This window comes from Equus quagga, chromosome 1, assembly GCF_021613505.1.
Source record: "Equus quagga isolate Etosha38 chromosome 1, UCLA_HA_Equagga_1.0, whole genome shotgun sequence".
NCBI lineage: Eukaryota > Metazoa > Chordata > Mammalia > Perissodactyla > Equidae > Equus > Equus quagga.
Genome location: NC_060267.1, coordinates 75,977,484 through 76,005,175, shown reverse-complemented (window position 1 = coordinate 76,005,175; position 27,692 = coordinate 75,977,484). Strand labels below are relative to the sequence as shown.

The following is a 27,692-nucleotide window of genomic DNA, read 5'->3' as shown; positions in this document are numbered from 1 at the left end:
TGAGAGGCAGAGGCAGGAAGAAAAGATTGGTAAAGGTTAAAGGAAAAGTACAAGGGAAAACCGTCTGAAGTAAGAGAGGACAGGGCTCACTGGAAGAACCTAAAGGAAAAAATTGTGGCTGGAGCTCACAGAACAAGGTGGGAGTGGGGAGATTTGGGGCTGGGGAGACAAACAGGGCCCACCAGGTCACAGCCCTACTTTGTAAGGCTTGTAAAACAAGCCAGAGAGATTGGGTTTGATCCTGAGGGCAAGGGAGAGTCTTAAGGAAAGGAGTCTCATGATCATATCTGCATGGTGGAAAGATGGGAGAATGGATGTAGCGGTAAAGATCAGGCATTGACACGGTAACCCAGATGAAAGAAGATGGGGACCCGGACTAGGGAAAGAACAGGAGAAACAGAGAGAAGAGCAAGGATTTGGATGCTATAGCTAATATGGTTTGGTGATTAACTGAACTCAAAGGGGCCCCGAGAGGAAAAGGTCAGAGGTGATCACACAGCCTAGACCAGTGCTTTGCATATAATAGGTGCTCAATTAATATTTGTGGAATGAATAAATTACTAACAAATAAATCACTGAATGAACAAATGTACCAGTGAGTGAGAGGCAGAGAAGAGTAGAGTAACTTATTTTTGGAGATCCCTTCCAAGACAGAACCATCCTTAGAAGTAATAACAGAACCTTAAGAAAAAAAAAATCCAAATTTGTTGTTTTACACCCGCCTTGTATTTTTAAACATGTGAAATCTGTTCAAGATAAATTTAGGAGATGCAAAGCAGTGTAAGAGCCTAGATCGCTTTTGCTATTTCTACCTTCCCAAATGCTGCCTCCCTGAGCCTCTGCCCAACTGAGGAGCATCGATAGCTCCCAACTTCCCAAATCCTCAGCCTCTGGGCATGTTCCAGAATTTGCCGCACTCTTGAAATGGTTCTTCCAATGACAATCTAAATTATTCAAGGACTAACGCATTCATCTGTCAAGCATTTACATAGTGCCCACTACATGCCAGGGACACAACCCGGGACGATGACCATAGCAATAGACACAGCCCCGTCGCTCCAGGAGCTACCAGTCCCCTTGAGCATGTAAAATGGATCACATATGTAAACGGTGAAATGTGTTTTTTCTCCATTTACTCGCAAAGAAGTCTCTTTGAGTAATCAGAGGCCTCTAGTCTTGGGAGAGTGTCATTTTCATAATGTAATATCACCACCTAGTGGTCCCAAACAACTTTACCCACTAATCCAGGAAAATTTCTAGCTCTATTCCTGGGAATGACTCTCCACCATTTCTCCAGAACTTTTCCTTTCTCTATCAAGATAATCTAGGGGGTGATTCTCTAACATATAATTAGTGCTCGATATTTGTTAAATAAACGTATAAAGAGAAGGGCAAATTAATTTCATACCCTGGTACCTTATGGAAACTGAAACAGAAAATTTAGAAATTCTTTCCCAGATTCCTCTGGACTCCACAGGGCCTCTAATCGTTCCTGTGTAAAGGTATTTCTGTCCTTAATTTAGCAAACAATTCCTTTAGGCGCATTTAAGTAAACTGATTTTTTTAAGGGTCACTGCAGCCATGGATGAAACCCTGACTCCCTCCCACCAAAGGGAGCTTTCTGTAATCCAAAGACAATGAAGAAGAGAGTCTGTTGCCCGAGATGTTAGGACCAATACCACAACAAAAGACAGCTGGCTCTGTGAGGAGGAAAGTGCGGACCTAGAATGTCTGAAGATGCGTTCATTGCCGCTGCTGCCACACACAGGTCAGACTGGGCCAGGTGGCAGTCATTGGGAAGTGTGCTCAGAAATCCATGGTGACCCAAACGAAGCAGTCTACCCCTAGTAGAAACGAACAAAAGGAACCAGAAGCTAGTTTTTTGGCAATATAAGGCTCCTAGGACCATATTCCCACAGGCTGTCTTAAGTCCTCTTGTCTGCTTAAGTGTGTAAAGTGGATCTCCATGCGATTCTGGCTGGAGCCTCCTGGCCGTTAGGCCTTCATTCTCCTGATTCCTACGGCCCAGATGGAGGGGAAAAGGCAGTTAGCAACAGTTACCTGGCTCCTCCTCTCAGAACACTGGGAGGCTGAAGCAAAGGCTTCAGGAGGGCTCCTCCCCTCAGCCAGTTCATTTCCACGGGGCTTCGTCCTTCCTTTCTGATGAAGACTGTCAGCTGTGCATTAAAGAGAGGGACTCAGGGAGGTGTCAGAATACAGTGGATGAGAAGAGCAAGGACTTGGCTTCTAAGCCCAGCCCCCTTCACTTGCTGGCCTTTGATTTCAGACAAATTCCTTAACCTTTCCAGCAAGACGGCCAGGTACTGTTGTGAAGGTTGTGGACCAACTCTAAGGGTGCTGCTCGTATTGTAATCAGCAGAGATTTGTATATTCATTGAGATAATTTTTCAGCAGAAGGTAGTAGAGTGTCTTAAAGGGTACCTTTTTTCTAATTCACTCAAGGGCCCCACATGGGCCATCATCAGCCCTGTATTCCGAGCCTCAGTTTCCTAACCTATAAAACGGAGACCATCCACATCTATCTATAGAGTTGGCCAGAGAACCATCTGAAATAGTGGATGTAAAGCATCTTGAAAACCGTAATGTGGTCTGTAGATTTTATTTCCCTAATTCTGTTTGTGATTATGCAAGTTTGAGGATTGGTACAACAAGTGAAACAAGTTTGAGCCTGCAAATGTTTTTTCTCCCTTTGAAGATAGAAGCAAAGCCCAGTGTTCAGATAGCAAATATCTTCTCATTCAAAACATGTCATGATTCAAAAGGTAGCTGTGTACTCATCAACGGGACTTAAAAGCATGCCAGTGTCTGCGAGTTGGTTACTAAGGAAGCAAAGTAGTGGAATTAGTTATAAAATAGTTAGACCTTCTCTTCTCTGAGTCTTCAGATAAAATGAGCCAATGAAAGCTAAACCCTGCCCCATCCTCAACCCCCCACTGCCCATTGGGAATTGGGTTTGCTGGGGCGGACAGGTCTAAGGGTAGGCTAAAGAGAAGTGAAAAAATTGTCAATTAAAAAAAATTTTTTTTACTTTTTAAAAAATTTTTCCTTCTTCTCCCCAAAGCCCCCTAGTACACAGTTGTATATTTGAGTTGTGGGTCCTTCTAGTTGTGCTATGTGGGATGCCGCCTCAGCGTGGCTTGATGAGCAGAGCTAGGTCCGCGCCCAGGATGCGAAGTGGTGAAACCCTGGGCCACCAAAGCGGAGCGCTCAAACTTAACCACTTGGCCACGGGGCCGGCCCCAAAATTGTCAGTTTTTAAGTTAGCCCACAGAAGTCATTCTGCAATGCAGTGTCCATTCGAGAAACAATTATTTTCAGGAAACTGGCCCACATAACACCTCTTGGATCCCTCTCACCATGAAGATTCAACTCAGTACAGTTCAGCTGAGTAACACGAACGATGGCACGTCACTTTGATTTGGCCTGGAAAAGAGGAGGAATGGGGAGGCAGCAGTTTTAGCTTTCCAATTTGGTCTGTGTTGAGACAATGTTAAAAAGGAGTTGAACCTTTAATCTGCCTTTCTTGTACAAACTGTGAACCAAATAACTGACGAGGGCTAAGTTTCTCTTTATAGAAAGATCTCGGGCCCAGTCCAGAGTTCCACTTGTGGCATAACAGCATGAGGAACTCCACAGACTGCTCTCTAGTAAGACTGGTGGAATTTTTTTTTTTTTTAATTTTTTAAGTCTCTGGAAATGGCCCTAAGGGCACACAGCAAATGAAACATCTACAGAAATCTACAAAAACTTGGTAAGAACTGCTGGAGTCTATGGTATGTGACCCTAGACCCATGCCCACATTTTCCCCCACCCCGACTTCAGTGAAGCAGAAACTCTGCTCTAGGTTATTGCAGCCCGAGAACACGGGCTCCTTCTCCCCACACTCCAAGCCAGAGGGCTGTCTTTCAGGAAGGACAGGATGTCATCATTTCTTATCCTACCCCAAGCTACCTGTTGCTGAGGCCAAGTTCCAGTGAGTACAGCTGATACGTGGAGGCTCTCTTTTTCCACCCAGCCCCCACTTGTGGGTAGGAGGCTCACCTTGGATGCAGAGCTGCTGAGAATGCTGGGGCCCTGACTGCCACTGCCCCAGCTCATGGGGCACGGGGCCCAGGGCAAGGGCTCTTATGGCCCAAATCTAAGATACTGGATACATGAACGTTTCATGATATTATTCTTTTTAGTTTTATGTAACTTTGAAAATTTTCTATATTAAGAGCTTTAAGGACAAAAACATGAAAAAAAAATGCTTCCAAAAACCAAGTTCAAGGAACTCTGAGATTCTTGAGTCTTTATGGGCATCAGTGAAACTTTCCTGCAGACTCAGTAAATTAGAAACCGGAGATTTAGACTCTTTCAGGTTAATACAAGTCCGCTACCACCTACACAGGAATATCACACATAACAGATATACAGATTAACACAATCAATATGATTTGCTAATGATGCGGATGCCATCCCCAAAAGAAACCATTTCCAGAGAAAGAGAGGAAAAGCTAGGAACACAGCAGGGGTTCCCACAGGCCAAACTCATTTTCCTATAACTGAAAACCTTACAGGGCTTCACAGGGGAGATAAAAGTGACCCAGCAAACAGATACCAAGAAACATGTCTCCTCCCCTCCCAGCAACAGAGAATGAGTCTTTTGATTAAGCAGCAGCTGAGTTTAATCACTAAAATTATTCTGACCCTAATGGAAGAGAAACAATGTAAGTTTAAAAGGGGTGGGGCTTTCTCTTCTGACTTATTTTAGAGGCAAGTAGAAGTGAACAGAATCCGCAAGGTCAGAACCTGGTAAAGGCTTCAAGGAGCAGAAGTTCCCCTCTCCTTTCTGCCCTTATGTCCAAAGTTGTCGTCCCCAGGAGTGCAGGCATCCTGCTCCGGAATAAGGCTGCCCCGGCGATGCCTTCTGCCTATCCCTCCAGAGACTGCTCGCTCTGTGCCCCAGAACATTGGTCGTCCTCGTCCTCATCATCAGTGCCCTGAAGAATCCTCAGTAGTTTGAGCTCAGGGTTCCAGCTTCTTCCAGACGTACTGGCTGAAAGGTCCTCTGGGGTCCTCTCTTGGGCTTCCAGCACAACCTCCATCTGAGTACTGATGTGCTGATTAGTGAGTTCTGTCTTGGATAATTCAGGATCTAAAAGAAGACCCAGTCGTTAATTGCACCTGTGGCCTTCTCTCAACTGTGACAAATGGAGGACAGAAAAGGAAGGGCTGGGGTGTCTTTAGGACCCTTCTGAGGGGTGAGGACTGTGCCCTCCAGGGAGGTGAACCATCCTGGTCTACACAGGTTCAACTCTCCCTATCCTCAGTCACTTACTACGGCTTCTCCACCCTCATAACTTACTCTCCTTACTGGGGAAGGACTCCAGGGGGTTTGCAGACTGGTCCATCTTTTGTCTTTCTGTGGAACCCTGAAATTCATTAGAGTGAGTATAAGGAAACTTGAATCAAGACTTTAGGAAACAAAGGATTTTTCTAAAAGATGCTTTTCTTGGAGAAATTAACATCTAAGACAGGACAAAAATGCCACCACCTGAGACTGAAGAGAGACACTTGTATCACACATTCTTTGCCCTCCAGGCTGACCAGATGAAGCCAGAACTCACTTTCCCCCTTCCCAGCTGTCAACTAAGGGTAGAGTGCCTCCAATGATGGCTGCCAAGAGTTCCTCCCATTCCTGTATGTACACGCCATTCCTTCCATCAAGAGATGGAGTCGATTTCCTCTCCTCTTGAATCTGGGCTGGACTTGTGATTTTTTTTGACCAATAAAATGTGGCAGTAGTGATACTGTTCCACTTCCAGACCCATCCCTTAAGAAGGTGCTTTCATGAGATTAGTCAAGAAGCCCAAACTAGCCACATGGAGAGGCCTCATGGAAGAGAACGAAGGAAATTTGGCCAACAGCCCCAGCCCAGCCTCCAACTCAATGATGTCGCATGAGTGACATCAAGCAAGACCAGAAAAACTGCCCAGTCAACCCACAGAATCATGAGAAATAACAAACCACTAGGGTTTCAGCTTGGGGGTGGTCTGTCACACAGTAACAGATAACTGGAACAGGGCCCTCCACTCTCACCCGTTTCAAAGTGGGACCTTCTCTCTTCATCTGCTGCTGCTGCTTTTTGTCACTTTCCTGACCTGGTAGAGTTCTGCGACCTAGTGACCACAAAGTCAATTCAGTCTTTTTCTTATTGGCATTTCCTATCCCATTGTTGGGCTTCTGGTTGACCCCTCGTCTACAAGTGACTCCCCATGCAGGACAAGGCAGGTAAGAGGGAGCCAGGCCTTCTGAGTTCTATTTGTGATTCTGTTCACCTGGGACTGTGAGCGCATCTATTACAGAATTAGAGATTAAGGCAAAGCGTGTGTTAAAAGACCCAGGATTCCTCCAAGAAACCTAAGGGGCAGGTACCTGCACATCACAGCGGAAAAGAAACCTTAATTGTACCTTTCTAGGTTATGAATACTCCTCCTAGCTTCCTGTACCATCCCTAAAGTACCCATGTTGGCCTCTGACAATGAAACCCCTGCCTCCAAAAAGTTCTAGTTCTGATTCTTTTGTGTCAGCTGTTTCCCCAACTAGTCCTTAAATGCCTTCATTCTTTCCTCTCTCAGTCTCCCTTTCTCTAAACGAACATCTTCCAAGCTGCCACCAGAGGTATTACACTACAAGGCAAAGCCAATCAGGGAACTCCCTTGCTCACCACTTCTGTTGGCTCCCTACCAGCACGGGTTCTCAGCTGCACACAAGAAGTGCTGGGGAGTTCTAAAAAACCCTGAGACCTGGGTCCCTACACCAGAAATCTGATTTAGGACGTCTAGGGTGCAGCCTGGGTATTAGGGTTTTAAAAGCTCCTCAGTCGATTTCAGTGTGCAGTCAAGGTGGAATACCACTGACCTGGAGATTAAAGCTCAAGCACCTTAGCAGACTATATAAGCCCCTGCCTACCTCTCCGGCCTCACTTACCGCTCTCCCTTAAATACCCAATCCCACGGTCACAATGGACTGCTCAGTGTTCCCTGAACAGCCATGCTCCTCCAAGATGCCTTTGCACAGACTGTTCCCACTTCCAGGAATTCTCTTCCATATAGGGAAAACTCTCACACATATTTAAGATCCAATGCAAAATCATCTCTCCCATAAGGCTTTCTCAACTCAGTGAGGACAGGCCACTGCTCTGAGAACATGAGTCAAAGGGGCACCAGGCACCCAAGCAAAACTGCTCCTCCTGGAGACATCAGGAAGCGGAACAAAAGGCACTGGAATGGGCCTCATGGGAGTATTGATCACCATGGATGGGTGCTAACCTTGGGTAAGTCACCTCCCACCCTGGGCCACAGCCCTGGTCCTGTCTACCTCCCATGTGAAGGTCAAGAACCTTCTTAGATCTTCGGGTTAGAGGACATCGTTGATATCAGAGCACTCAGTGGGATGGGAAATAAACCACGAGAGCAGCATCCTTCTCAGGAAACATCTCACCTGAGCCCTCCCAATGCCCCACGGCTGGAGAGTGAATTCTGATAATTAAATAGTTATTTTTATATTATAGTCAGCAATGTCCAAACTGAGTAGGGCAGAACCACCTTCTAATGTTTAGGGAGATTCTTTTTCCCTCCCTCCCATGCTGTACTCAAACTGAGAAACGTCAGAGGGACTGGGGCAAGCATATCCTTCAGTTCAGATGTGATAAGGACTCCAAAAAGGGAGATACCCATTCTCATCTCCAGCACGAATACTAGAGGAAAAGGACCACTATCAAGAGTGGCTTGCTGCCTCCTGGATGGGCTAGATGGTATGGTGATTTCAACATGAGGCTCCAGAGACTTTGACTTGTGGCTGGGAAGTGGAGGGCCCTGGACTCGGCCTCCTTAGAGTTCTCTTGGGGCTCTAGCGAGGGGCCCCAGCCATTCGCTGCCCCATTAGCCAATGGGCCCTCGGGGTCTTCTCTTCAGTATCCTGGGCTTGCTCCTCAGGCTCAAACTGCTCTGCCTTTTCTAAAGTTGACCTGAAGAAAAATGACTCTGACTCATGCTCGGGGTCATCTCTCAAGTCCCTATGGGAGGCAGACATCTGGCCAGCTTACTTGCTGAGGAACTATCTGACAGATAACGTATGGTAGACCAGCCAAACCAAAGCATCCCAAGGAGAATTCTGAGTGCCTGACAAAGGCAGGTCCCCAAAAGACAAACATGTTCAGCTTTTCTGGCCCTTAGCTACGTCCTGGGATTCCGTCACTCCTAAACCCATATTCTCCTTACCATAGCGTGGGTCATAAATCATGGCACCCGAAGGTTTATGTGAAGCGTTCTGCCTCCATGGATCATTCGTGGATTTCTTTTTAGCCTCCTGAAACCCACAGGAGGAGGAACTGAATTAGGACTTTTGGAAGCGAAGAAAACTTTTCAAAAAGAGTCTAAACGAAGGAAGTAAATATCTACAACCAGACAGAAACTTTGTATCTATAACCAGACAGAGAACAGGGAGAACCCCACCTCTTACACATCCCTTCCTGTTCCAGGCTGCACCCACTTGTTGCAGTCCCAGCAAGTCCTAGGGGTCCCCTCACTGCCACTCTACCTGTTTCTTAGGAGGTGTCTTCACCTTCCTCTGTTGCTGCCACTGCTGCTGCTTCCTGTGACCTGGTGGCCAGAAAGCCAGCTCAATCCTCTTCTCTGTGACAGCTCCCGCCCTCCCTGTGGGCTGCTTGCTGTGCCCTGCTCAACAATGGTGACACTCTCTCTGGTCAGGACCAAACTGGAGTGGGGAGGGGCAGGCAGGGGTGCTTCCTGAAATTGCAGTTTTCTGAGTTCTACATGTGACCCTATACGACTGTGGCCACACACATAATTGAATTGGAACCAAAATCAAGTATGAGAAATGTGGGCTAAGGGAGAATGGAACCTGAAGATCTAGAAGCACCAGAAAATGTACCTTCTGTATTCAGGTTATAGTATAGTCTCTTAAAACGCCCAGGATATCTCAATGCTGGTCTCTGGAGGAAAAAAGAAGAGCTCTACTCTAGGTCTTTCCCTTTCCCAAAATACATCCCCAAATGTACGTATCCCTCTAGTCAACAAGCACTTTTCAAGAACCCGGTGTGTGCAGCGTTGTTCCGGGGCTCTTGAAGGGGATAAAGGTATGGGGAACAATGTGTGGAAGAAAAAGAGAATGCTGCTCTCCTCAAACCCCTCCCCATACATTAGCTTTCACTTAATAGAGCCCAGTTCTTGTGTGGGGCTTAGGTCCAGAGTGGATGGACTGAAGAGAAAGAAGAAAGAGAAAGTCAACTCTTCCAGCTCCAAGAGAGATGGGTTTGGGTCTGCATGCAGACATCTCTCTCTTGAGGCTCCCCAGCTCTTACTTGTAGGGTGAGGCGGTGTACAGATAAAAACATCCTAGCAGAAATGGCACTGTCAGGTCGGCTCTTTTTCAAAGGACCCTTCTTTCTCATCATGGCCAATTGAGTCTTCATCTCTGGACAAGGCACAGTTTTCTCTTCTGGCAAAAGGCTGAAGGGGACAGAGATAGGCAGACAGTCAGCAACAGCTCTTCTTGGAGAATGGGGCTGGGGAGAAAGAGATGACAGGGGCTCCACATTGGAAGAGAGTTCCACTTTGGGCCTGAAAAGGCCTGTACCAACAGGCGCTCATGTGGTACCAGCTTTCAGCCGCAGCCATGATAGTTCTGGCTGTATGGACTAAGCGTTGACTGTCAGGCTCACGTGCTTTAGACCACTGAATCCTTACGACAGGTATTATCATGCCCATTTTGCTAATGAGGAAAACAACTTAAAGAGGATAAATAAATTACCAAAATTCCCAAAGCCAGTAAGTTTCACGACAAAATTCAAAGGCTGTCTCACTCCAAACCACATATCCATTCTGCCTCCCACTTACCCACAAAGCATCTATAAAAAGAAGAGAGTAATAGCATCTACCTCCTAGTGGAGGTTTAAATGACTTGGCACAGGGCCTGGCAGAGAGTAAGGACTTGATAAATGGTGCTGACATCATTGGTGCCTATTACTGGTAAGTCTAAGAAGCAGGGTGACGGTTTTCTCCCCTCCCTCAGAAAGCACACTGCTTAGACCCTTCTCAGCTTCAAAGAGAAGCAGGTGCTCTGGCTCTCCCACGGGCTTAAAGGACGCTTACTGCTTCAAGAGCTCCTGAGGTAACATGTCGAGTTGGTTCCAGAAAGGTGTGAATTCTGAATTGAGTTGCTCAAACAAGTGTGCGGGGGAGGAGGGAGGCACACTTATCCCCGGAGGCCCCAGCTGCCTTTCTGTGCTCTGCTTTCCAGAGTGAACCGGAGATGACTGGTCTTTCTGGAAGAGAAACAACGGAAAGAACTCCCAGAAGCACTCTCTTCAACGCCACTTCTTTCCACCAACATTCCAGCCTCCCAACACCCCCCTGGCATGTGAAACTCCTTGTTTCCAGCAGCCTCCCGCCCCTCCTCCTGCACTGGGAGGGCCACCACATTTTTCCCTCTCTAGCTCCTGAGCCCTATTGCTGAATTCACGTCTTAAGGAGATTAGCTGTTTTGTTTCTTGTTTCCCAAAAAGGTTATTCACTTATTCACTGAACAAAATGAACAAATATTTATTGGCCAACTATTTGCCAGGCACAAGGTTAGGGCTGGGGATCCAGCAACTTTCCAACTCTGTGACTTACCCGAGGCTACGTTTGCCCAACAAATGGTGGAATTCAAATTAGAAGCCCAAGTCTATGAGAACTCCGAGTCCACTGAAACTCTATTCCCATCACACTGGGAATTAGTTTTTAACTGACCGAAAACTCCCCCTGCAGCCCAACATTCCTCCTAACAGCTCTTCCAGCTGCTCCTCACCCTCCTCCAGGGAGGAGGGAGAGAAAAAGAGTCTCTGGATAGAAAATAGTATGGTAATTATTCCTTAAGAGGGATTTTCTTTTGCAGATTTTGTTCATTTAAAGAGAAAATGGGAGAAGGGGGAAGCTATCTGAAAGGAAAACAAAAATAATCGCTACAGAGTAATATCATAAAGATTTGGCTGAAACATCCAACTTACCACTGTAGATTTCTTTCCTTTCTTCTCCCCATCCAGGCTGGGAACAGTATGCTTCTTCTCAGCTAGACTTGAAACAAGAATAACCACAATTATCCCCAGACATCTCAAACAGAAACACCAAGGATATTTGAGCATGAGAACCATGCAGACTTTTTTCTATTCAGTATTTAAAGATGGCTGCTTGGGAGCCCAGCGGCACCTGCCACCCAGAGACTGTTGAAAACAAGACCCCCCACCCTCACATCCGAATTAGCTTCCCCACCATTCTCTCACAAATCCAGTTGTTTAGTTTCACAGCATTAATCCAAGTTGGTAATTATACACTTAGGTGTGTCTGTAATGTCTGAATCCCCACCACCACCAGAAGACTCCAGGAGGACAGGGACCAAGTCTATTTGGTTCTCCGCTGAATTCTCACTACTTAGCACAGAAGAGGTCCTGAAGAATTCTTTGCTCTGTCCTCTTCCTCCTTCTTCTTGCGTGGAACATGGACATGATGGCTGGAGCTCTAGCAGTCGGCTTAGACCTTAAAAGCCCCCAATAAGCACTTTAGAAGATGGAAGCCATGGGCCAAGCCTGATGGCCCAAAAAGCCAGAAGGAGCTCTGGTTTCTGATGACCTCATGCAGCTGGCATATTAGCCCAGTCCCACCTACCTCTGGGCTTCTTTTACATGAAAGGAAAGAAACTCTTAGGGGATTTTTGTTTATACCATATACATACACACAAAAATGCATATATAAAGAGGCATTCACAGGATCATTAAAAAAAAAAGGAAGAGAAAAGAAAAATTCTTAAGTCTCATCATCTCTAAACAGTCACTTAACAAGAATCTAAAAGCCTCAGCAGTCACGAAAGAACACTTTCTTCCAACAGCTCTCAACATTAGCAAGGCTGTGGGCCTCTGCCAAATGATCTTTGTCATGCTCTGCTTTGTACACAAGTTCTTTTTCTTTTTTGGGTGTTTTGTTTTGTTTTGTTTTGTTTTTGAGGAAGATTAGCCCTGAGCTAACATCTGCCTCCAATCCTCCTCTTTTTGCTGAGGAAGCCTGGCCCTGAGCTAACATCCATGCCCATCTTCCTCTACTTTATCTGTGGGATGCCTGCCACAGCATGGCTGGACAAGCAGTTCGTAGGTCTGCACCCGGGATCTGAACCAGCAAACCCAGGGCCGCCAAAGCAGAACATGTGAACTTAACCACTGTGCCACCAGGCTGGCCCATGTTCTTTTTCTTTTGGCACCTGAGCTAACATCTGTTGCCAACCTTTTTTTTTCTTCTTCTTCTTCTCCCCAAAGCTCCCCCAGTACATAGTTGTATATTCTAGTTGTGAGTGCCTCTGGTTGTGCTATGTGGGACACTGCCTCAGCATGGCCTGATGAGCGGTGCCATGTCAGCGCCCAGGTAAAACCCTGGGCTGCTAAAGTGGAGCACGAGAACTTAACCACTCTGCCACGGGGCCGGCCCCAGCACACAAGTTCTATATGCTATTCATTTTGGACTGCTGTGCTCGGCCTTGGGGTTGAGACCAAACACTCCTGTGCATCACTGCAAATTTTTGCACTAGGGGCCAGCCTGGTGGCGCAGCCGTTAAGTTCACATGTTCCGCTTCTCGGCGGCCTGGGGTTCACTGGTTCGGATCCCGGGTGCGGACATGGCACCATTTGGCAAGCCATGCTGTGGTAGGTGTCCCACATATAAAGTAGAGGAAGAGATGGGCACAGCTGTTAGCTCAGGGCCAGTCTTCCTCAGCAAAAAGAGGAGGATTGGCAGTAGTTAGTTTAGGGCTAATCTTCCTAAAAAAAAAAGAAAATCTTTGCACTAGTTGCTGATGGCTAATAAGAAAAACAGATAGTCAGAAAGCATTTGTTTCTTAATCAAACCTCACAAATACATTGGCTCCTATCTTGTATGCTATTAACTGCCATGTAAAACGTGATGTAGAGAAGTCCCACAGCATCAATGTCAAAGTGCATTAAAATAGAACTCCAGTGTAGCAGGAGGCAAATGCAAGAGGCTAGGACCTTCTCTGCTTGGCCTCCTGCTGCTTGCAATGAGGTAGCTAAAAAAGATCACAGAAAGGAGGCCTACAGAGGACAGCAGGGATTCGTAGAACACCAGAGTTGAAGACACCTGAGTCCCAGACATGATACTCACGTTACATGCTTCTCTGGTTCTTCCGGGACCCAGATTACAACCATGTTTCTAACATCTTGAGGGCAGGGAAGTTTTATCTTATTCAAATTCAGCACTGAAAGCTAAGAGAAAGATATAAGGCCTATGTATAGCTGGAAGCTACCAGCTCCTGATGGTACTCAGTAGCAGACTAAGGACTGAATTATCATGCTAACCAAAAGGGTATGGTGGCTCAGAAGATGATAAAAAGACATTTCCCATCCCCAAAACATCTTCATAATACTCTCCCAAGAAAGAAGCTATCAGTACAGGTACTCTGCAAGAGTGAGCATTTGTAAGTGAACAGTCACCCTGCCTCCCTGTGACATTACGGTGGCACTTAGCAACTACCAACCTTATCCCATATGAGGGTACCCTGGGGCTTACCTAAGGGAACACTACTCATTCTGACCCCTCCACTCCAAAGACTTAGATCCCACACAGATGATACAGGACAATTTGGGAGCAGGGAGGGAATTGATAAAGACAGAAGCAAGGTTTCTACTTTCATAGCCTGTCTACAATTACAGGCATCCACATAAAAGTTACAGTCCTAACTCTTTCCATATTTAGCTGTTTAGGATACTAGAACATGGTGCTCAAGGAAACCTTATAAATCATCTAGTCTATATCCCTGGTAGGAGTCAGGGAAGGAAAAAAAACTGTTAAAAATAAGTTCATCCCAGGGCTGGCCCCGTGGCCGAGTGGTTAAGTTCGCGCGCTTCACTGCAGGCGGCCCAGTGTTTCTTTGGTTTGAATCCTGGGCGCGGACATGGCACTACTCATCAAACCACGCTGAGGCAGCGTCCCACATTCCATAACTAGAAGGACCCACGACGAAGAATATACAACTATGTACCGGAGGGCTTTGGGGGAGAAAAAGGAAAAAAATAAAAACTAAAAAAATAAGTTTGTCCCCATGAAAAGGAACTGATTGGCTTGGGGTAATAGGGGAGACTTCTTTGCACTGTAAACCCTTTTATACTTTTTGAATTTAGAACCATGTGCATGTATTATCTATTCAAACAATTAATTTAAAACTAATTTGGTCTAACTCTCTTGTTCTAAAGAGGTCAAAGGGGTAAGTGATTTGTTCCTTCACCCAAACCCATCTACCTTCTCTTAGTCCCTTACATTCTCCAGCACACGACATTGACAAGTGAAGGATCTCATGAAAAAAATAAAAGGCATCCAGCAGGACCACAAAGAATAGTAACTCTCTCTTTATTGTAGATAAGTAGAAGGGTTTTTCTTCCTAAACTCGAATTTAGCTCTGCCCCTAACTAGCTATGTGCTTTAGCAAATCACTTCCTATCAGGGCCTCAGTTTCCTCAACTGCAGGATACATGAGATAGACCACAGGAATGTTCTCCAAGCGGCAACTGCAACATATTCATAGGTCAGGAAAACAAATTTTATGAATTGCAGCCTACATTGTTTAAAAATGAAGTCAAATAAAATAGAATGGGACAGAAAATATCAGAGTACATCACCAAAGTTAGAACAAAGATTGTTCCATGATATTTTATTGTAAAAGGTATTTCTTTCTGTAGGTCATAGCTAGAAAAGTTTGAAAGTGACCAAAGTAGATGACCTTAAGGCCATTTTAGGTCTGACATTCCAGCATCCTAATTTCCCTGTAGCATGAGATGGACACGCTCTAGGTAGTATAGAGACAGGAAATTCTTACCTATGCCAAGCTGCCCCAAGTCAATCCCACTTATGTCTGGGATTTCTGGAAACAGTAGAGCATGTATAGGCATTAGCACAGTGCCCGGCATATAGCAAGGGCCCAATATTAGATAGTTCTCATCATCGTGCTCATCATCATTATTCAGATACAGACAAATACAGGCAAATATTTTATTCCCACTAGTAAAGAGAAAATGCTGAGGAAGTACCTTATTTAATCCGTGACTTCTTTCAAGAGATCTACTAGTATCATCAATTAAATCTTTGCCAGGTAAAGCCTTCCGAGGCCTAAAAAATGAGAGTTTCCAAGATGAAACAGACACAAGAGACTTATTGGGATGATAAAGTTAGTGCTATGAGGAAAAGCCGTCTACTGCTGTACAGGAAACTTTGGGCTTAATACTGACCAAATGAATGTAGGGTCTCACCATCTCCTTAAGTTTTGTTTATTTGCTTTTCCTAGAAGAGCTCCCAAAAAGACATTGCACATGGCCAAAGCTTCACAACTATTTGTTGCATCAAACTGAATTCATAGGTTATGCTGCTCTCTCTCCAATTACAGAGAGTTACATCATCGTCAATAAAACTTATTAAGTACCTTTGATGTAAATATTCAATAACATGTTAAATAAACAAAATGTGGTACATACATACAATAGAATATTTTTCAGCCTTAAAAAGGAATGAAATTCTTATACATACGACAATATAGATGAACCTTGAAAACATTATGCCATGTGAAATAAGCTAGACACAAAAGGACAAATATTATACGATTCCACTTATATGAGGTACCTAGAATGGGCAAATTCATACAGACAAAAAATAGTACAGAGATTACCAGGACTGAAGGGAGGGGAGAATGGGGAGTTATTGTTTAATGGGTACAGAGTTTCCATATGAGATGACGAAAAAGTTCTAGAAATGGATAGTAGCGATTGTTGCATAACACTGTGAATGTACTTAATGCCACTAAATTGTTTAAAAATGGTTAAAATGCGGGCCAGCCCCATGGCACAGCGGTTAAGTGTGCACGTTCCACTTCGGCAGCCCGGGGTTCGCCAGTTTGGATCCCAGGTGCGGACATGGCACCATTTGGCAAGCCAGGCTGTGGTGAGCGTCCCACATATAAAGTAGAGGTAGATGGGCACGGCTGTTAGCTCAGGGCCAGTCTTCCTCAGCAAAGAGAGAAGCAGTGGCAGCAGATGTTAGCTCAGGGCTAACCTTCCTGAAAAAAAAAAAGGTTAAAATGGGGCTGGCCCCGCCGCCGAGTGGTTGGGTTTCGTGTGCTCCACTTCGGCAGCCCAGGGTTTCGCTGGTTTGGAACCTGGGCGAGGACATGGCACCACTCATCAAGCCACGCTGAGGTGGCATCCCACATGCCACAACTAGAAGGACCGACAACTAGAATATACAACTATGTACTGGGGGGCTTTGGGGAGGAGAAGAAGGGAAAAAAAAAAAAGATTGGCAACAGATGTTAGCTCAGGTGCCAATCTTAAAAGAAATGGTTAAAATGGTAAATTTTATGTTATGCGTAGTGACCACAATAAAAAAAATACCGTCCCTTTACATTTTCATATCACTCGCTATTTTATTTTTTTTAAAACATGTTAAATGTATGAATGAATAAATATTGCAAAGAGGTTCTTTAGCCTGATTTATGAAGTTCTGTGTGATATACGCCCCTGCTTTTTACTCCAGCTCCCCAGCCTCATCTCTGACCACTCTCCCATTCCTGCTCTATGTTCCAGACACAATGAACTGTTTTCCTGATAGCTAAAGAACTTCCCCCTGCCTCCAGGCCTTTGCACGTGCTACTTCTGTAGTCTAGAACTCTCTTCCTGTCCACCTCCCACCTGCAACCCCCACTTCACTCGTACTCTAATTTCAGGTCTAGGCACAGATGGCACCTCTACAGAAGACAGGCCACTGGGTTAGGAACCCTTCCTGAGTGCTTCCAATCCCCCAAGGGGTACTCTTCTCAACACTCTTATCACACTGGATGGTTCTTTGCCACCCCAAATAGGCTCAAAGCCCCTTGGAGGTAAAGACCGTATCTTGTTTACTGCTATATCCCCAGCAAAGTGGCCTCGACTAGGATATACTTGTGAATTCAATGAGTGACCATAATGTCATGGTCTTTGCCTTCAAGGCCCTGATTGGGAGAAACCAGTTTTCCCAGGGTTCAAGTCCTAGAGAACCAGAAAGTAGTCCTACCCTTTCCTATACTATCTTTAGCCTAACAGAAATCATCAAGGGCTGCTTAAATCGAACAGGAGAAAAGAAACCAGCACAAGGGCCACCACTAGTGCTCTGGTTCCAGGCAACAGGGTCTTCGAATTCTAAAGGTCTACGTTTTCCACAGACACCTCTCCCTTAGCTTCCTCTATCAGCAAGCACTAAATAGGGGGCCTAGACCCTGCAGGAGAGTCAAAAGGAAACCATTGCTTCTGCCTTCGAGAGCTTACAAATGGTTTCATCCCTAAAAATAAAAGATAAGAGAGACAGCATGTGTGGACACAGTTTTCTGATGGCCTACAGAAAATGGTGAGTTACTCCTTCTTATGAGCCGAACTGTGTCCCCCCTAATTCTTATGTTGAAGTCCTAACCCCCAATCCCTCAGAATTCGACTGTATTTAGAGATAGGGTCTTTAAGGAGGTAATTAAGGTAAAATGAGGTCATATAGGTGGGGTCTAATCCATTATGACGGGTGTGCTTATAAGAGATTAGGACGCAGACACACACAGAGGGAAGCCCAAGTTAACAGAGGGAGACGACGGCCACTTACAAGGCAAGGAGAGAGGGCTCAGAAGAAAACACTTCTGTCAACACACTAATCTTGGACTTCTAGCCTCTAGAATTATGAGAAAATAAATTTGTTGTTTAAACCACTCGGTCTACGGTACTCTGCTATGCTATATACACCCTCCATTTTAACCAACTCCTACAACACAAATAAGAATGCTTTCTTTTTGTTTCCCACTGCCTCATCACTACGTCTTTAGTTGAACTGGTGTGTTCTTTTTAATCCAGCTTTCTCAACGTCTACTACATGGGTAAAGGAAGTCAACCCAGAATTTTGACATAGTAGGCTCTTAAAGGAAGATTCCATGGTAATTTACCTGCCTCGCAATTTGGAGTCAAACCTTGAGCCTCGAGACAATAAAGAGCGAGCCTCGGTGAAAGTAAATCCTGAGGAAGGACAATGAGCAAGTCTCTTGGCCTGGAAGAAGGAATCTAAGACGTTTACAATGGTGACCACAGGGAGTTTGTCTGAGAAAGCAGAACAGATACATCAAAAGGCAGCCAAACAGAAACAGTTCAAGGATCTTGTAAGGAAGGACACAGGACTGGCTAATTCACCTTCAACATCCAGAAGAGTTTTGCAGGGGGCGCCCAGGATTCGAGGGTGGCCTCTCTCAATGCGGCGGATAGTTGCCCAGCATTGTGGATGCGGACAAACAGCCAAGTTGCAAGTGGTTTCATCCCACTGGCTTTCATCTGGCAAGTCCATAGCTACAAATGGTTTAGGACTAAAGCCAATCGTGCAGCTTTTTAGCCCTCTGGAGAAACAACAACCGCCACATAATTTAGGGAGTATTATACATTAGCCAAGCAGTCCAGATGCTTTGGACTCAAAGCATAAAATATTTCTATTGAACCCATATAGGTTAATGGTGGTCACAGGATAATGACGAACTAGGTAACAAACAAGTATGAAAACTTCTGAGCATGAAATAGAGTCAGCAGGCTGACTTCAGAAGGTCCTCTGATTGGCTGTTTAACAGGTGAGTGACCTGGGATTTAACCAATCTGAGTCTCAGTTTCCTCATTTGTAAAATGAGGATAAGCCTATTTCACAGAGGCCTTACAAAAATTAGTTAACGTATTTATAAATGTACGATATTATTTTAAATTTACATATGTATTCTATTTTTGAATTCATCCATATTTATTGTCAAAAGATCCTAATCTAATAAATATTCTATAGCACATCAAGATGTCCTTAGCACTTAATTAAATCCTTGGAAAGTAAGTACTTGGAAGAAAAAATTAGTTAATGGATATTAAAAGGTCTGGCATATAGTTCAAAATAAACATTAGCACTCTTTCCTTTTCCCCTTCACTAATCATTAGGGAGAGGATGCCACCATCTCCAAAAAACCTTATCAAATTACAATTAATGTCACAGAAGTGCTTTACATGGCTCAAACCTTTGGAAGACATGGTTCATTTTTCAAATGCTCCAATTCTCATACAAGCAGCTAAAATACCCATCAGAAATGAATGGATTTGCTCAAACAGCAAGTCAGTAGACTTGCAGTTGCTTCAGAGGCCATTGGCTTTTCATTGATTGGCTTGTATGGTCTCGGGCAAGTGACTTCACCTCTCTCAGCCTGTGCCTTCATATAAAGTAGGTGAGGGGAAATCCCTAAGTAGGACTGTAGAAGCATTAAATGAGATAATGTATTTTTTATGTATGATATGTAATACAGACCCAATACATATTATCATCCTTCTCTCTCTAGAAATGTTTTAGGCAATCACAACCACCTGATCCCTAATAACTTTTTAAGGACGGTGTCCCTGGCTTCTTTCTTTATCCAGCACGTTTACTGACTACCAAACATGCGAGGGGACCTGTTAAGGGCACGGAGAACATGAATGAACAAAATAAGCTGCTGTTCTAAAGAGCTTATACTGTGGACCAAAGCTAGCAAACTACTGGCCTGGGATTGCACTTGGCCTTTGATTTGTGTTGTTTGGTCTGCACTTTAAGCCATTATTTTAAAATGGAAATATAGTCCATAACGTCCAGACTTCTGGCTCCTCTTAAAGATCAAAATATCTGCTAACACAGAGGCCCAATTCCAACTAGGCAGCAACTGGCTGAAACTGAGCATCTCTTGACATCTTTAAACCAGGTCTGTTCTATCCAAGTGGAGAGTCCCCCACTAGACCCTACAGCCTCTAACTGAAGCCGTTTCGGCGGCCATTTATCATCACATTCGCTGTTTTTCTCGTAATGGGGAAATATTTCTCTGTACTCATGTCTCTATCAAAAGCAGGAAAATGAAAGGGTGACTTGAGACAACATGGTTCCAGAAAAAAACAAGGGTTAGTACTCAGTGGGAGTGACGACAATCTCTGCGTACATAAGATGAAAATGATAAACTTAAAAACTCACTGCAAAACCACGGTAATGTTTTAGACTGGGAAAGATGTATGGTGAACAAAACTCAATGAACTAAAAAATTAAATACAACTTTAACAGGGTTTGGTTTTGAACGCGAACGTCATGTGACGTTATTCTTACAACTGGCTGCTTGTTGCCCTTTCGTTACCTGACCAGCCAGAATGGAGCCCCGAGGTCTAGTCATGCCCATCTTTGTATCGCCAGCATCAGCGCTCTGCTGGCAAGAGTTTGCGTTCAAAGATTCTAAGAAACAGTCATCCTTAACAAGATTATTATAGAATTGGGCGGGATGAAAAGATTATGGATGGACATCAGATCCGGTAGAGCTGGAAAAAAGACTCCCCCACTTCGTTCCGGAAAAGGCAAGTGGAAGAACCCGGCCACGGAGGCCCCTAGTTCCGCCGGACCACAGCAGATACCAAACAGCTAAGAAGCCGAAGCCCACCCGCAAAACGCCGCTCCCGGCGGGGGCCCGTCCGACAGGCCCCGCCCCTCGTCCGAGGGAGCCCCGCCCAGCCGGCTCAGTCCACGCCCTCGTCTCCCACGCAGGCCGACAGGCTGCGCCGTCGCCAGGCAGCGGCGCAAAGCACTATGGGGAAGGGACGGAAGCCCCAGTGGGCCATACTTAATTAGAGGGGAACGCTCCAGACTTCTTGGTGGTGTGAGGCAGACAAACGAGCTTGCGAAGGGACGCCGGGTGCCGATGGGAGCAGACATAAGCCTCGGCGGGCCAAAACCATAGTGGCGTAGAAAGCTCGGATGCACTGGCCACTTGAGGCGGAGGCGGGGCTGGGGGAGGAGGCAAGGTATGGCGCGCGGGGCACTGTGGGACACAGAGTGGGCAACGTGAGGCGGGACGGAAGCCTTGTTGGGTCAGACAGTGGCGACGCGGGAAGTCCGGACGCCGTAGCAGCCTGAAGAGGAGGCCTGAGACAGAGGCTAGAGCCCCGGTGACGGCAATGGCGGAGAGACCCGAGGACCTGAATCTCCCCAACGCCGTCATCACCAGGATCATCAAGGAGGCGGTGAGCAGCTCGGGCTGGCGGAAGGGCGGGGCGGACGAGCGGGCCGGGGGAAGCAGGTCCTGGGCCGGCAGCTTTGCTTACCCCAGCTCTCCCCCCAGCTCCCGGACGGTGTCAACATCTCCAAGGAGGCCCGGAGCGCCATCTCCCGCGCCGCCAGCGTCTTCGTGTTGTACGCCACGTCCTGGTGAGCCGGGCGGAGCTAGCCAGAGCTCAGCGGGGGCTGAGGCATGGGGGAGGCGCGGAGAGACCCCCTGGCTCGGAGGTCGTGGTCTGGAGCCCACAAACCCCAACAATTATGTCCCATCTCAGTGGAGGGAGGTTCGCAGCCCTCGTCCGTGTCTTGCAAGTTCTGAAGCAAGATAAAACAGCAAAATAACGTCGCTTTCACTTTTTTGTGCAGGGAAGGGGGGCGCTTAGCATGTCACCCAAATCCATGCACCCAAGACCTAGGCTTTCCCATTCCACCTGTGGGTGCTCCTTGTCCCACCCACTCCGTACGCAGCAAGAGAGGCTCTGACAGCCTCTGACGGCCCTTGATGTCCTCATCTTTCAGTGCCAACAACTTCGCGATGAAAGGGAAACGCAAGACACTGAATGCCAGTGACGTGCTCTCTGCCATGGAGGAGATGGAGTTCCAGCGGTTCATCACCCCGTTAAAAGAAGCTCTGGAAGGTAACGACCCTTTCGTTTTCTCAGCCAAGTAGAAGATGTTCATCCCATGTGACCTGCTCATCTGGTCCTGAGTCTTTCTCAGCTTGGGTCCCTATAAGTCCCTTAAGCAGATATTGGATGTGGCTCAGAACCCGTTCCGTTGGCACCACTTCACATGTGTTTTGTGATGCTGGGCAGGTTATTTTTCCTTCTGTGCGTCAGCTTTTCCACGTTTACAGTGGAGTTAGCTACTGCCGTCTGTTTGGTTCAGCCCTGCCTCCTAACTTCCCCCTTCCTCCTCATAGCATATAGGAGGGAGCAGAAAGGCAAGAAGGAAGCTTCAGAGCAAAAGAAGAAGGACAAAGACAAAAAAACAGATTCGGAAGAGCCAGACAAGAGCAGGGATGAGGACAATGATGAAGACGAGGAAAGGCTGGAGGAAGAAGAACAGAATGAAGAGGAGGAAGTGGACAACTGAGTAGGGTGGCGAGACTGTGGCACTTTGGAACCACCTTGAAACATGGTACGTGTTCGCGCGAAGCTTTTCCCCGCTGGGCAGAGCAGTCTTAGGCAGAAGAGCCTGAGAAGATCAAAATAGAAACTGACTAAAATGATCAAAACCAGCGCTTGCCACTCTCAGAGCATCTGAGTAGCAGAATCCTGTTACTTAACCATCCTGAAGGTTACTTTCTCGCAGGAGGGATTCTGAATGACTAATGTAGTCAATTTGATCTCTCTTCTTTACATACATATACATATGTTTAGACAGTTTTTGATCCCCAGTGCCCTTCTACCCCTCTAGAAATTCCTTCCCCCAAAAAAGTAATCACTCTGTGCTGCCAGCTGTGTTCCAGATCACAGAGGCAGTCAGGGCTCAGGAAAAATTGGGGCTTTGATCATGGTCAGCCTGTTTGATTATACAGTGTTTGGTAATACCAAGTTATTACCAGTGTCCAAATGTTAGCTTTAGGAAACTACTAAAAGAACAATTAAATCTGTTCTCTTGTCTCTTCACTTGACAGTAACATTAATTGAATTTTGGTTTCTACAGATCTGCTTGGCTTGGAGCCCTTCCATATCGCCTGTAGGCGTTTGACCTGCTGGGGTGGCTGTGCTCTGGGCACACATGCTTTTAAATCAGCAGTGTAGAGTGGAATTAGTCAAGCAAGTGTGTCAGTGTCCTGCTCTTTACAAAAACAGATGGTTTAGTCTTAAATGCACCTCACTGCCTGCCACTGTACAGCTTTAGGATTTATTGTCACCTCCTGGAAGGTATAAAATTCCAGGCTTTCTCTTGTAGTCCTTCCAGACTTGTGACTACGGCTTTTCATTCTTCCAATTCACGACAGGTTCCAAACTTTGTTTCTTCTGGGTACAACTTTCTCCCTGTGTGCTTCTCGCTTCCTGTCTCTCTTCTGCCTCTCCTCTGCTCCCCATTCCCACTTTCTCTCTCTGTCTCACTTCTGCAATCCAGGAACGTTGATAACCTGCTTAATATCCCAAAGGGCAGGTTCCTCTGATTCCTTACTTCTAATCTCCTGTCTTTTAAAAATGGTTTTGTAAACCTCTCTGAACCTTAAAGGAAATCTGATGGTGCTCAGGAATTCCCCAACCGCCCTCCCCTCCCAGCAGGCTACTCCCTTTCACTGCTTCTAGGGCATCTCAGTTGAACTTTCTTCATTTTTTTCTCTTTCTATTTGGTACTCCAAGCACTTTTTTGTTTGTCTCTAAGTTGAGCGCTTGGAGGTTGACAGGTAGTAAGGTGTAGTTTGACACTGTTAATACATTAAATGAATACAGTAAAAAGTTTGTTGACAAATGAGTGAAGAATGTTGACAAAATGATAACGCTTTGTACAAATAAAGAACATTCTTGTTAAAAAGTGATGACTCCTGTTTCATCCTGCTTGTTTATAGTGTGCTTTGGGGGAGGACCCACTGATCATGCCCTCTGCAATTTTGGGGGTGTGGACTAGGCTGGACCTTTGTACATATGGGATCCTGCATCACCTTGGATGACCAGCAGGTGCTGCTCGTTCACAGGCAAGGGTGCTGCTCTTCAACCACAGCAAGAGCTTTTGCTGGCTCCGCCAGGCACCCTATACATACTAGATGCTCAACAATTCTAAACATGTATCGGCTCCCTGCAGTGTGTCTGGCACTGTTCTAAATGCTGTCAAGTATTAACTCTTCAACCCTATGAAGGAGCACTGGTGTTAGCTCCATGATCTCAACTATAACGCCATATTATCTCCACAGCTTTTTCAAATCACGGATTTATAAATAACATTTCGCAAAGATACAAGTCCAACAGTAATTGGATCCAGTGACTTTTTCCTTCTCCACGGCAGAAACATCGGTTCTTGAAATTCCCAAGAGCACCACTCAGCCAAGCCCTCAAGTCCCATCTGGATTCCTCTGGCTTCCTCTGAGGCCAGTTTCCTGCCTCATCTTTGCTTCCCTTGGCTTCCCCTGTGTACTGCTTGCCAAGTGGATCTTCCTGGAACATTGTTATTTCAGAGTCCCTCACTGCTTCCTATTAAGTCAAATCCAGACTTAAACTCGTTACTCAAAGCTTGCTTAGGGAGGACTTGCTTTACTGTCTATTCTAACCTACTCCAACCTAAGGCTCCAAGGATGAAGCCCCAAAAGAACTCTCCTTCCACATGGCTTTGGTTCTTAGCCAACTTTGACTACCTAAGAAAAATCATGTTTCCTGAGAGTGGGGGCTATGATTTAAAACTAGAGAATTTAAAAACTGGGAAGAGGGGCCGGCCCTGTGGCCAAGTGGTTAAGTTCACACGCTCTGCTTCAGCAGCCCAGGGTTTCACCAGTTCGGATCCTGGGTGTGGACGTGGCACCGCTCATCAGGCCACGCTGAGGTGGTGTCCCACATGCCACAACTAGAAGGACTCACAACTAAATAAAATATGCAACTATATACTGGAAGGATTTGAGGAGAACAAGTAGAAAAAAAAAAAAAGATTGGCAACTTTAACTCGGGCCAATGTTAAAAAAAAAAAAAACTGAGAAGAATCTTTGAGGTCGTCCACCAGTTTTTCCAAACCACCCCTCTATCATTCCTGTAGTACTGATTTTGAAGCTTCCATACTAGGCTAAGGTAATGTTTCTCATCTTTTTTTATTTACTTACTTATTTATTTACTTATTTATTTTTTTGGAGGAAGATTAGCCCTGAGCTAACTACTGCTGGTCCTCCTCTTTTTGCTGAGGAAGACTGGCCCTGAGCTAACATCCATGCCCATCTTCCTCTACTTTATATGTGGAACGCCTACCACAGCATGGCTTGTCAAGCAGTGCCATGTTTGCAACCGGGATCCCAACCGGCGAACCCCGGGCCCCCGAGAAGTGGAACATGCGAACTTAACCGCTGTGCCACCAGGCCGGCCCCCTCTCATCTTCTTTTAACCACAGCCCTTCATGCCCAGACATTCTTATCTAGATTTGGAGGGTAGGAGGGGTTACCATCCTCACGCATGCAAAATTACTTTTGCAGCCTAATCTATTTTTGCCAATGGGAAATTGAGGCTCATCAGAGAGAAGCAACTTGCTCGACATCTTACCCCTAATTTATGAAAGCTGGGCTCCTATTTCAGGGGCCTGCAGCCTTGCTTCTATAAACTTTTTATTTTGGAACAATTTTAGATTTACAGAAAAGCTGCAAAGAGTGGAGAGAGTTTCCATGTAACCATCACTCAACTTGCCCTCATGTTGACATCTTATATAACAATGGTACATTTGTCAAAACTAAGAAAAAACTATCAATTCAATGCCAAACTATTTGTATTTCATCAGTTTTCCCACTAAAGTCCTTTTCTGTTTGAGGATCCAACCCAGAATACCACACTGCATTTGGTGAACCAATTTTCTTTTTTAATTGAGATGGAATTCACAGAACATAAAATTAATCATTTTAAATGGGCAATTTAATGGCATTTAGCACATTCACAATGTTGTGCAATCACCACCTCTATCTAGTTTCAAAATAAAACCACTTAGCCATCAAGCAGTTGTCCCCCCCCCCCCCCCCCCCCCCCCCCCCCCCCCCTGGCAACCACCAATCTATTTCTTTTTATGCTTTTCACAGCATTTAGCACAATGCCATGTACCTACCTGGGAGGCACTCACAATAGTTTAGTGGTTTTCTTGTTTTTACTTTTCATTAAAGTATAATATACATACTAAAAGGTACAGGTAAGTATAGAGCTTGATGAATTTTCACAAACTAAACACATTCATGTAACTCACACTCAGATCAAGAAACAACACGACCAGCACCCTAAAAAGCCCCTTTGGTCTCACTCCCACTCACTCTCTGTCTTCCCAGTGGTGGTTGCCATCCTGACTTCCCACAGCACAGATTAATTTTGCCAGGGTTTGTATTTCATATAAACGAAGTCATGCAATATGGACTCTTGTGTCTGACTCCTTTTGCTCAACATTACGTTTAAGATGTATTCATATTGTTGCAGTCACAATACGTTTTTATGGATAAGAGTGAAAGATTAAAGTAAAATTATTTTTAAAAAGTGGGGGGTAAGGGTGGGAACAGTTCAGTCAGTAAGAGAAAGATGTGGGAACAATAGATTACACCAAACTGCAACATTTAAAAATTTTCCACCCTGTTCGGGCTCTTGGAGGTAGACGGTCCTAGTTATTTTTAGTTATCAATAAACTCAGAAATGGAACAAGTGTCATGAAAGAAATGTTGGGCAGGGAGATGTCTGAACCGGGGGAAAAAATGAATATTAATTAGCCCTATGAGTTGAAGGAGCTTGGTTAGCAGGCATTGCAGAGAAAACCCAGTATGACATTTAATCTCCCCGGCGATTATTTTCCCAGTCTGTAAAATGAGAAGAGTAACAGAGTTGTCAAAATTAAGTAAGTGAATGTAAAATGCATGGTACTGTCCCTGACTCTAACGCACAACAAACATTACTTCCTTTCCACCAGCTTCCTTGCTTGAACACAGATCAGAATTCTTTAGCTGAGGACTAAGCAGTGTCCTATTTCCCTAGCATACAGCTTCTCTGCCTCTTTAACGTGGAATATAAAAAGGTATAAAACACGTTTGGGGCAGAGATTTTGAGAAATAAAACCTGAGAATAAGTGTAATAACGACCCACTGGCATCCTCTACAATTGAGTCAACTTTTCGGTAATCCCTGACACACCTTTATAAAGGCATTCTGGCGCTACGGTATTGATCCCGACCCCTACTTCACCCATCCAATCCCGCCAGTTCCAAGCCCCACTCGCCTCGCCACATCCCTGCCGCCCGTGCACATCCTCTGCCCCACCCCGCCACAGACCTTCAGTCAGATCTCTCACTGCACCCACCACAGACAGGCCTGATGCCCAAAGTGCCCCCGTCTTTCACATCACGTCTCCCAACCCATGGCACAGAGTGGGCCCTGAGCAATTAAACTGGAATCAATTTTCTCTGAAACCTTGGAAGGCAGCCTGGTGCTGAGCTCAACAACTTTAAAATGATCGGTCCGCAAAAGTGGACTCAGTTATTGAGTTAGGCATTATGGTGTTGTTTTAATGTCCTTGACATCCAATTATTCTTTCAACAAACAACCAGCGACAAGAATGCGCTCGGCTGGGAAGAAGAGAATCGTAACGGGAACCTCAGCGCCGTGCCTCCCCCGCACGCCCCCTCCCGCGCCACTCCTGCGTCCCCACGCGGGCTCTCTCGGGTCCTTCCCCGCGCTTGCGCAGGCCGCGGCGCGGGGAGGGGCGGGCACGCCGGCCCTTCGGCACACCCGATTGGCCAGGCCTCGAGCCTGGCGTGCGTGGGCGGGGCCGCGGATTGAGCGGACAGGCCACCAGCAAACGGCCCTCAGGGGGCGTG

General features: G+C 45.7%; 2 protein-coding genes across 6 annotated transcripts; one reads left to right on the top strand and one right to left on the bottom strand.

The window, feature by feature from the left end:
- Positions 1-4,688: 4,688 nt before the first annotated feature.
- On the bottom strand, positions 4,689-20,872 carry C1H9orf43 (chromosome 1 C9orf43 homolog). Of its 5 annotated transcripts, none has more exons than XM_046643441.1 (14): positions 20,587-20,622; positions 18,308-18,507; positions 18,067-18,217; positions 15,149-15,227; positions 13,230-13,330; positions 11,075-11,141; positions 10,179-10,351; positions 9,389-9,536; positions 8,959-9,019; positions 8,605-8,666; positions 8,286-8,373; positions 6,103-6,182; positions 5,369-5,435; positions 4,689-5,158 (listed from the first exon to the last, which is right to left on the bottom strand). In XM_046643441.1, the coding sequence occupies exons 2-14, from the start codon at positions 18,456-18,458 to the stop codon at positions 4,935-4,937; spliced, it is 1,452 nt and encodes a 483-aa protein (XP_046499397.1). In that variant the 5' UTR covers positions 18,459-18,507; positions 20,587-20,622; the 3' UTR covers positions 4,689-4,934. The 5 variants fall into 5 exon arrangements, with proteins under 5 accessions (XP_046499397.1, XP_046499388.1, XP_046499427.1 ...); XM_046643432.1 differs by having other exon boundaries at positions 20,290-20,617; XM_046643471.1 differs by lacking the exons at positions 18,067-18,217; positions 18,308-18,507; positions 20,587-20,622 and adding an exon at positions 20,767-20,872.
- A 90-nt stretch (positions 20,873-20,962) lies between these two features.
- On the top strand, positions 20,963-23,703 carry POLE3 (DNA polymerase epsilon 3, accessory subunit). The gene is made up of 4 exons (XM_046643487.1): positions 20,963-21,166; positions 21,265-21,350; positions 21,720-21,838; positions 22,123-23,703. The coding sequence occupies exons 1-4, from the start codon at positions 21,101-21,103 to the stop codon at positions 22,293-22,295; spliced, it is 444 nt and encodes a 147-aa protein (XP_046499443.1). The 5' UTR covers positions 20,963-21,100; the 3' UTR covers positions 22,296-23,703.
- The last annotated feature ends 3,989 nt before the right edge of the window (positions 23,704-27,692 follow it).